The sequence below is a fragment of the Aquarana catesbeiana genome, linkage group LG02 (genome assembly GCF_042186555.1).
Source record: "Aquarana catesbeiana isolate 2022-GZ linkage group LG02, ASM4218655v1, whole genome shotgun sequence".
NCBI lineage: Eukaryota > Metazoa > Chordata > Amphibia > Anura > Ranidae > Aquarana > Aquarana catesbeiana.
In genome coordinates this window covers 34,450,491-34,460,765 of record NC_133325.1, presented here as the reverse complement: position 1 = coordinate 34,460,765, position 10,275 = coordinate 34,450,491, and the positions used below count along the sequence as shown (strand labels likewise).

Here is a 10,275-nt window from a genome sequence, read left to right as displayed (position 1 = left end):
ACGCTAAAGTGCCTGAAAAACGCCCCTGTGTTAAAGGGGTCTCAGTGTGAAAGCACTCGGGCTTTCACATTGGGATTGCAAATGAGGCTTCTTTCAGGTGCTTTACAGGTGCTTTTTATAGGCCTAAAAAACACCTGAAAAACGCCCCAGTATGAAAGATGTAGCAAGTTCAAGCAGCAAGTGACTGAAGCAGTACAGTCCATGCATAGAAAACACTGACAGGCACACTCCGAAAGGCTGGACTACAGTCCTATTTCCTACAAAATCCCCAAAAGGCCAAAAGAAATTTAGAAAAATAATACATCTCTATAATGGTAAGATTGCTGCTGAAAAAATAAAAAATCATTTTATTCTTTTGGTATTCCAATGTAGGTTACATACAATTTTTTCTCTAAGAGCTTTGGTCCTTATCCCGTAGATCAGAGGGTTTGCAGAAGTAGCTATGCTGGAACCAATCAAAGGTATGATAATGTCAACTTTGGTTGATATAGAACCTGTGCTTAGACTGTACCTGAAATTAAGGAACAAGACGGTGAAAAAATAAATGGAGAAGGCCAATATGTGAGTCATCAATGTATGTATAGCTTTGTGAGAGGATTCTGCAGAAAGTTTCAGACAGATGACAACTGTTCTTATGTAACAGTACATTATAAGAAGCAAGCAGACAATCGAAATGAACAAGGTCAAAATCGTTCTATAGATGATGTTAATTGTTATATCATTACAAACAAGCGGTTGTAGAGACATGGTCTCACAATAGACATTTTTGTTATTCACTCCACAAAACGTTAGTCTTAATGTCAATAATATACCCACAGTTACTATCACCACATTGAAAATATATAGGGCAAGTGATATTGTTTGAGTTGTAATGTTGGTCATCAGAGTGTGGTATCTCAGAGGGTGGCCTACAGCCAGATATCGGTCATATGCCATTGTTGTAAAAGTAAATATTTCATAAGTTCCGTAAAGATCGGTAAAGAAAGATTGGCAGAGACATCCGGTGAGTGTGATGGTTGAGCATCCAGACAACAAGTCAATGGCCAGCTTGGGAAAATATGATGCGTTCCCGAACATCACATTGATAACCATGATGCATATTAGGATGTACATAGGTTCATGCAAGCTTTTCTCTATCCAGGTTACATAGACAATCATAGAACTCATAAACAATGTGACTGAAAATAATGCAAGAGCCAAAACAGCCCATACATATCCAAATGATTCAATCTCAATAAGCCCCACCAGAACAAAGTGTGTTACAGAGATATTTTTCAGAGACGAGCTCATGACTTGGATTTATGTCTTGCAAAATCAACAATTCCTAAAATGTTCTATTCAATCCGAATTCTTTAAATTGAGAAATGTCAATCACAGAGGCCCTGTGGATATTAGTGCGACATTTGTCGCATTGCTTTCCTCCTGAATTCAGTTGGGCTTTTATAGGTTTCATTAAGATACCACCTCACTCACAATTTAAATTTAGAAACTTTGCAGTCACTGTATCCAAGTCTTCCCAGTGGACCACATTTGTTACAGCTGCCGCTGATGGACTAATTAGTGTCAGAAATGGAAAGAAGTAGTTAGTGCAGAATAATTTAACAAGCTTTTAAAATGAGAAATAAAACATGAAAAGTAATTTTTAATTAAAATTTGAACTAGCCTTAGTTTTGAGTTTTGTATAGTAATGGTGTAAAACATATGTCTACTCTTTTGTTGGTTTGATTTTATTGATGAATCAATCATGCACAATAATAAGATTTATTGTCTTTGCAAAAATTAAATTTCTATTCTACTCCTCATTTTACCAAACTATAAAAAACATAAAAACGATACATTGTCAACGGCCACCTGTCGAACGCCTTCCACTTACGAAACGGTACTAGACAGGGATGCCCCTTATCTCCACTTTTGTTTGTCCTCACACTAGAACCACTACTAAATAAAATCAGAGCCAATCCTGATATTAGGGAAATAGAAATCCAAAATCATACGTATAAAGTCGCAGCTTTTGCGGATTATATGCTCCTCTTCCTCTCAGAACCACACATCTCTATACCCAATCTTGTACAAGACCTAGAACACTATCAATTATTATCAAATCTAAAAATCATTCATTCAAAATCTAATGCCCTCAACATCTCATTACCCCCAAGTTCAGTAGAAATTTGCCAAAAAAAATTCTCCTTCTCATGGGCCAGCCATAGTATTACATACCTCGGAATTGAAATACATACAAATCTAAATGATCTCTTTAAACTTTATTTCACTCCTATCCTAAAAGAAACACATGATGATTTAAAAAGATGGAATTCCTTGAACGTATCTTGGTTTGGAAGAGCTTCCCTAATAAAAATGACAATCCTACCCCGATTTCTCTATGTGATGCAAACAATTCCCATTAGACTACCAACGTCATTTTTCGAGTCCTTTCGCAAAGCTTGCTTCACCTTTATATGGAGAAGCAAATTTCCCAGAATCAAATTCACTATACTTAATCTACCCAAAAATAAGGGGGGAATTGCATTACCTGATCTAAAGAAATATCATCAGGCAGCCCTCCTAGCTCAAAAAGTAGACTGGAACATCCATCATACAGTGAAAGACTGGGTATCCTTAGAGCAAAAACAATTCTCCCAACAGATCAAATCTCTTCCATGGATTCATCCTAAAAATCATTCAAAAGATATCAAAGCCCACCCCCTAATAGGCCCTACATTAGAAACCTTTCGCAACACCTTTAAAAGAACGAATCCTTCTCCTTGGCTTAGCCCCCTTACACCACTTAGAAACAACCCAGACTTCCCCCCGGGTTTAGAACAAAACTTCCTTGCAAATTCCTGGTGTCATAAAGAAATCCTGGTCAGTGGTTTCTTTAAGAGTAAGAGACTTCTGTCCAGAGATGAACTAAATAAAGACATTAACCCAAACCAGATTCCACAATGGAACTATATATACAAATCAGACACTTTTTGACCAGAAATGAGACAGCCCAATTATGGACAAGACACCTCACGACGCTAGAAGAATTATGTACAAAAAACCCCCCACAAAGACATATTAAATCTACCCTCTACAATTCGCTTTTTGGGGACAAAACAGAGTTCTCCAGTGCGTCGTGCCAAGCTTGGGAACAAGAGCTTGATATATCTCTTACAGAAGCAAACTGGGAAACAATATACATGTATGCACATAAAGGATCTCTCAACGTAGCCACCCAGGAGTGTGGCTTCAAACTCATTACCAGGTGGTACAGAACACCCACCTTACTGCACAAATTCTCCCCATGCATCTCAGACAGGTGCTGGAGATGTAAACAGGAGGAAGGCTCGATGCTTCATATTTGGTGGTCATGCCCTCTTTTACAGAACTTCTGGAAAATGGTTCACGAAACCATTACCTCACTCACTTCAGAGAACATAAGTTTTAATTCAGCACAATACCTCCTACACTACAATTCAATCCTCAAAAAACAATATTTAAAATCTTTATCCATGTTCATGATAAATGCAGCAAGACACTGTATCCCATGCCACCGGCGTTCAAACACTATTCCATCGAAAAAAGAATGGTTCCGGAGAATAAACAATATAGAAAAGATAGAAGAACTTATAAGTATATCTCAGGAGAAGATTTCGAAATTTGCATCAACATGGTACAATTGGACTGAATTCAAAAATTCACAGACTTACAAAGCAATTATTAATTAATAATAGAATCCCTCCACAAAAATAAATCATACAGAAATGCCAAAGAGACTACTAGACTACTGGAATAAATAAATCGTCTCTACTCACCTTCTCCCCCTCCCACTTTGTATTTTCAATTTTTTTTTTTTCCCCATCCCACCTCATTACTATAGTGAGTTATTTCACCTCAGTATTCATTAAGTAAAAATGCTTAGATATATGATATGTATTTGCCTTAAATCTAGCTATTAACACTGTTCAAAATCATTATCTAATGTAAATTTCACTACAACCCAAATGTGATTCAGATGATTATGTGATTATGCCAATACTATGTTGTATTATATTTTTATGTTCAATCAAAAAAAATTTTATGAAACAAAAAAAAAAGATACATCATGCAGTCATGCACAGTACATAAATCTATACTGAGAAAACTCAAATATTCAGTTTTAAAAATAAGAACACCTGTTATCCACTTGCCCTCCGGAAGATTTACCCCCCATAATGACCAGGCCATTTTTTTTGCAATACAGCACTGCGTTATTTTAACTGACAATTGCATGGTCATGCAAAGCTGTACCCAAATAAAACATCCTTTTTGTCCCCACAAATAGAGCTTTCTTTTGGTGGTATTTGGTCAACTCTGCAATTTTTATTTTTTTGCACTATGAGCAAAAAAAGAACGACAATTTAAGAAGAAAAAACAATATTTTTTAATTTTTTTATTTTCTGCTATAAAACATATCCAATAAAAAAATGTAAAAAAATCAAATTTCTTCATAAATGTAGGCCAATATGTATTCTGCTACATACTTTTATTTAAAAAAAATACCAATAAGCGTACATTGATTGGTTTGCACAAACATTATAGCATCTACAAACTATGGTATATATATACTGAATTTATTTATTTATTTTTATACTAGTAATGTCGGCGATTAGCGACTTATAGCGGGACTGCGTTATTACGGTGGAGAATCTTACACTAACTGGTACTTTTTTACACTTAGTGGGAACCAGTGACACTAATACGGTGATCAGTGCTAAAAAATATGCACTGTCATTGTGTTGATGACACTGGCTGGGAAGGGGTTAAACATCAAGGGTGATCAAAGATTGAAATGTGTGCCTAACCAGTGTTTATGTGTACACAGTGAGGTGTTTTAGTATGGGAGGTGCTGGACATTACATTATACAGTGCCCTGAAAAAGTATTCACACCCCTTGAAATTTTCCACATTTTGTAATGTTACAACCAAAAACGTTAATGTATTTTATTGGCATTTTATGTGATAGACCAACACAAAGTGGCACATAATTGTGAAGTGGAAGGAAAATGATAAATGGTTTTCAAATCTTTTTTACAAATAAATATGTGAAAAGTGTGGGGTACATTTGTATTCAGCCCCCTTTACTCTGATACCCCTAACTAAAATCTAGTGGAACCAATTGCCTTCAGAAGTTACCTAATTAGTAAATAGAGGCCACTTGTGTGTAATTTAATCTCAGTAAATACAGCTGTTCTGTGAAGCCCTTAGAAATTTGTTAGAGAACCTTAGTGAACAAACAGCTTCATGAAGGCCAAGGAACACACCAGACAGGTCAGGGATAAAGTTGTGAAGAAGTTGTGAAGAAAGGCGAAAGATTTAGTCGATGTTGTGATGTGACTGGGGAGGGGATCGGGCAAGGGGTATCCCTAGCCTGGTGGAGTAGCGGGTCTGTTAGGGGAACACAGGCAGAGTTCAACCTCCGGAGGGTGAACTGCGGACCAGGAGGAGATGGAGGGCCCCAGATCTAATGGTCACGGGGAGGCTAAATATCCCCAAAATAGGGTGGGGAAGAAGGGGTGGGGAAGGGAGGGGCGAGGGGATGGAGAAAATAGGTATAGCTCTCTGGCAGGGTTCAAGAAAAACGAAAGTAGATTAAATGTTCGTGCTCACTGTGCTCCTGGGGATGGAAATGAGGGGGGTTGTGGAGACGATGGGAAGTGGGGCTCTAGAGCACAGTGAACAAAGGTGACTACCCTTTAACTTATGACATATAATGTACGTGGTTTAAATACTCCAAATAAAAGATTCAATATAATAAGGGAGATTAAAACTTATAAAGCAGACATAGTTCTATTACAGGAGACACATTTGTCACATGATTCCAACCTTAAAATAATCTCAAAAGACTACCCAGTTTGGTTCTACGGGGATTCCCCAACAAAAAGAGCTCAGGGAGTAGCTATAGGATTTGCCAGTTGGGTAAGGTTCACCCTGGAAAACAGAATGACAGACCTGGAAGGGTGATATTTATTTTTCTGGGGTAGAATAAAAGAGGTGGAGTACTCCCTGGCAAATATCTATTGCCCAAATACTAATCCTATAAAATATTTAATAGCAATTATAAAAAAAATTCAAAAAATTTAAAAGAGGAGCCATTCTGGGTGGAGATTTTATGGTATGGTACAAGGGTACGACAGTACGTCCAGTGCACAGAGGACTGGGAACGTACAGAGGAAACTACTAAAAAAGTTATTACATCAGAATCAACTAATAGATGTATGGAGAATACAACATGCTAAATGTCAGGGATTAAACGTTCCACTCCTCTGTGCACGGGACGTACTCAAGAATTTACCTTTTCCTGGTGGAGCATAGGTTGCTTGAGACAGTAATTAATACGAATATTGAAATCTCAACTCTTTCTAACCATGCCCCGGTTACTATGAGAATGAAGACTGAGGGGAGCAAAAATAGACCAACTTCCTGGATATTAAATGAAGAATTATTACAGGACAAAGCGGCTGAAGAAAGGATCAGGAGGGAGTTAGAGCTGTACTTCAAAATCAACGATACAGAAGAAATAACAGAAGCTACACTATGGGAAGCCCATAAGGCTTACATCAGAGGCTTATTGATTCAGATGGGAGCGGATGAAAAAAGGTCAGAACTAAGAGAAGGAAAGGTTTGATAAAGGAAATTTTGGAGTTAGAACAGCAACATAAAACAACAGGGAAGAATGAAATGAGAATGGCACTTATCTGTAAAAGGGAGGAAATGAAAGACCTAATTGAGCAAGAGACCTGAACGGTTTACAATAAAATTAAGAAGGACAGGTATCTCTGGGGAAATAAGACGGAGAAGTCCCTAGCAAGACTGTTAAAAAAGAGAACTGCATTAAATTATATAGAGAAAATACAAATCAGTACAGGAATAACGGTCTATAATACATCAGATATAGCTAGAACATTTCAGGAATACTATGCAAATCTTTACGCGATTAACACGGGTGAAACAATAGATCAGGTTAAAGAAAGGAAGGTAAAAATGAGAGATTTCCTAAATTATATAGGCCTAAAATTTTGGAAGAACAATTTAGGGCCTTAGAGGACCCGTAACAGAAGAAGAGGTAATGAAAATGTTAAATGAGAGACCCATAGGGAAGAGCCCAGGCCCAGATGGGCTTATGACATTGTATTATAGAAAGTTCAAAGACATTCTAATTCCTAAATTTTGTTCATACATAAACAGATAGGAATTAAATGGGAGATGTGGAAGGAATCACTGGAGGTCGCAATAACTATAATACCAAAGGAAGGAAAAGATGCCTCACTCTGCTCCAGTTATAGACCTATTTCATTGCTGAATGTCAATACTAAGCTATTTGCAAAGGTACTGGCAGGTAGGATGAAAACAATAATGAATGAGTTAGTTCAGGCAGGGTTCATCCCAGGAAGACAAAGTCGGGAAAATGGAATTAGAACACTCCTGGTGGTACATAAAATAAAAGAAAATAGAAACCCCGGTCTACTCCTGTCAGTAGACGCTGAAAAAGCGCTTGACAGGGTACACTGGGGTTTCATGCAAGATACTTTAGTAGAAATGGGACTGGGCCGTAGAATAATGCAGTGGATAAAAGCGCTGTATAACCATCCTACAGCAAGGGTAAAAGTAAACGGGTCTGTATCAGGTGCTTTCGACATGTATAATGGTACTAGACATGGGGCTGTCCCCTGTCCCCCCTGTTGTACGTGTTGTCACTTGAACCGCTATTGGTGAAAATACGACAGAATATTAACATCAAGGGGATCAATACAGGAGAGGAAGAGCATAAACTGGCTGCATATTCTGATGATATTTTGTTCTTTATAACTAATCCTAGAATAACCCTCCCTAATTTAATGAAAACGTTAAAACAATATGGAGAAATATCTAACTTCAAAATGAATCTGGCAAAATCCAAAATCTTAAATATTAATGTACAAAAACAGGATGAGCAGATCTATCAAGAGCAGTTCCCATTTATTTGGCATGAAAAAGAACTAAAATATTTGGGTGTAAAGATTACAACTTCACTGGAGACGCTATACCAATCAAATTTTATACCATTATTAAATTACCGTATTTATCGGCGTATAACACGCACCGGCGTATAACACGCACCCCAAGTTTAGGAGGGAATTTTAAGGATAAAAAACTTTTAGGAGGGAAGTTGAAGGAAAAAACTTACATTTAATTGCCCATCATTGCAGCCTTCTCAGTGCAGCCTTGCCCCAGTGCAGCCATGTCAGTGCAGCCTTGTCAGTGCAGCCTTGTCAGTGCAGCCTTGTCAGTGCAGCCTTCCCCAGTGTAGCCTTGTCAGTGCAGCCTTCCCCAGTGCAGCCTTCCCCAGTGCAGCCTTGTCAGTGCAGCCTTGTCAGTGCAGCCTTGTCAGTGCAGCCTTCCCCAGTGCAGCCTTGTCAGTGCAGCCTTGCCCCAGTGCAGCCTTGTTAGTGCAGCCTTCCCCCAGTGCAGCCTTGCCCCAGTGCAGCCTTCGATCCTGTGATCCCCTGCCATCCTGGGCTTCAAAATCACCGACCGCGATTTGAAAATGGCGCCGCCGGCGCCGAAATACACAGAGCCGGTCCTCGGCTCTCCTCGGCGGCTCTCGTTCACTTTCGGCTCCACTCGTAGTCCCGCCCGGAATGGGCGTGACTGTGAGCGGAGCTATCCGAACCTAGCCGAGTACACTCGGCTAGGTTCGGGTGGCGCTCGAGTGAAGCCGAAAGTGGCCAAGAAGAGCCGAGGACCGACTCTGTGTATTTTGGTGCCGGCAGCGCCATTTTCAAATCGCGGTCGGCGATTTTGAAGATCTGGCAGCTCAGGATCGCAGAGGATCGGCGTATAACACGCACCCGCGATTTTCCCCTGAATTTAAGGGGAAAAAAGTGCGTGTTATACGCCGATAAATACGGTATGTTAAATTGGAACTAGGTAAAATTGCATCTAGACATGTGTCATGGCTGGGGAGAATTAATCTCTTTAAGATGAGTATATTACCGAAGATCATGTATATGTACCAAATGCTGCCGATCCCCCTCCCACAAGTATACTTTAAAACACTGAATACTATACTCCTAAGGTTCATATGGCAAGGAAAAAAAACGCGGATTAGCTTATCAGTGTTGACTAGGGATAAGAGACAGGGTGGTCTGGGGGTACCAGACTTGAAGAATTACCACAGGGCGGTTCTTCTCTCATGGGTGATAGATCGGGCAAAAAACAACAAAGACAAGAGATGGGTGGAAATGGAAAGCATAATCAGCAAGGCCAAGCTGGGGAAAATAATTTCCTACACTGTTGAGGAAGTTAGATGAGAATACACATAAGATTACACAGAAAGCATTAGAGATATGGGATATGATACACAAAAATAGAAAACTGGGGATATAATTTGCCACTTATACCACTCAAAGACACTGAATATTTTCCACTGGGGAGAGGAAGTTTGTTTGGAAATTGGATTAAAATAGATAATTCCCAATTAAAAGATGTAATTGTGAAGGTAGAATTTGCACATTTCAGGAGTTAAAACAAAAGAATTAATGGTAATAGATGAATGGCAGTATTTCCAGTTGAAACATTTCATTGAATCCCTGCCCCAACCAGTTTGGTCAACAGAAAATTTGATCCCAATGGAGCAACTTTGCTCATCCACAGCAAGAAGGAAGGGGATCTCTAAAATATACAAAATTTTGATGATAAGGAATTGGCTGGAAAGACTGCCATACATCGGCAAATGGGATAAGGAACTGGGAACACAGGTGAATGATAACGAGGTGGGTAATATTTTGAGATTGGCACTTGTAACATCAATTGATAGTAAGACTTTAGAAATGAGTTTTAAAAGTTTAGCATGTTGGTACATAACAACAGATAAGGCCCATAAATATCAAATGGAGATTTCATAATTTTGCTGGAGGGGGTGTAGAGAACCTGGAACCATGTCCCATGTTTGGTGGACCTGTCCAGAAATTAAAATATATTTGAGAGAGGTATTGGAGACAATAAAATATATAACTAAAGTGGAGGTTTCGGAGGACCCGTGGGTGTGTTTGTTCCATCTGATGAAAATCCCATCCAAACAATACGTGAAAACTTTGGTCCTTTCATTGCTAAACGTAGCAAAAAGTCTAATTCCCAGACAGTGGCAGGACCTAGAGAGTCCTACACTGAGGAGTTGGTGTAATAAGGTGAATTAGGTGTAATTAGGTGAATCTGTTCTTGGACCTCTTTTATTTTCAATCTACACCTCTTCCCTGGGTCAGCTGATAGCCT

At 39.0% G+C, this 10,275-nt stretch overlaps 1 protein-coding gene across 1 annotated transcript; it reads right to left on the bottom strand.

Annotated features, from left to right (window-relative positions):
- Positions 1-342: 342 nt before the first annotated feature.
- Positions 343-1,290, bottom strand: LOC141126495 (olfactory receptor 5AP2-like). The gene has a single exon (XM_073612435.1). It carries the CDS (start codon positions 1,288-1,290, stop codon positions 343-345), a length of 948 nt encoding a protein of 315 aa, XP_073468536.1.
- Between the last annotated feature and the right edge of the window lie 8,985 nt (positions 1,291-10,275).

Excerpts from the sequence above, each read along its gene's own strand:
- LOC141126495 (XM_073612435.1), bottom strand. The coding sequence starts at position 1,290 with ATGAGCTCGTCTCTGAAAAATATCTCTGTAACACACTTTGTTCTGGTG.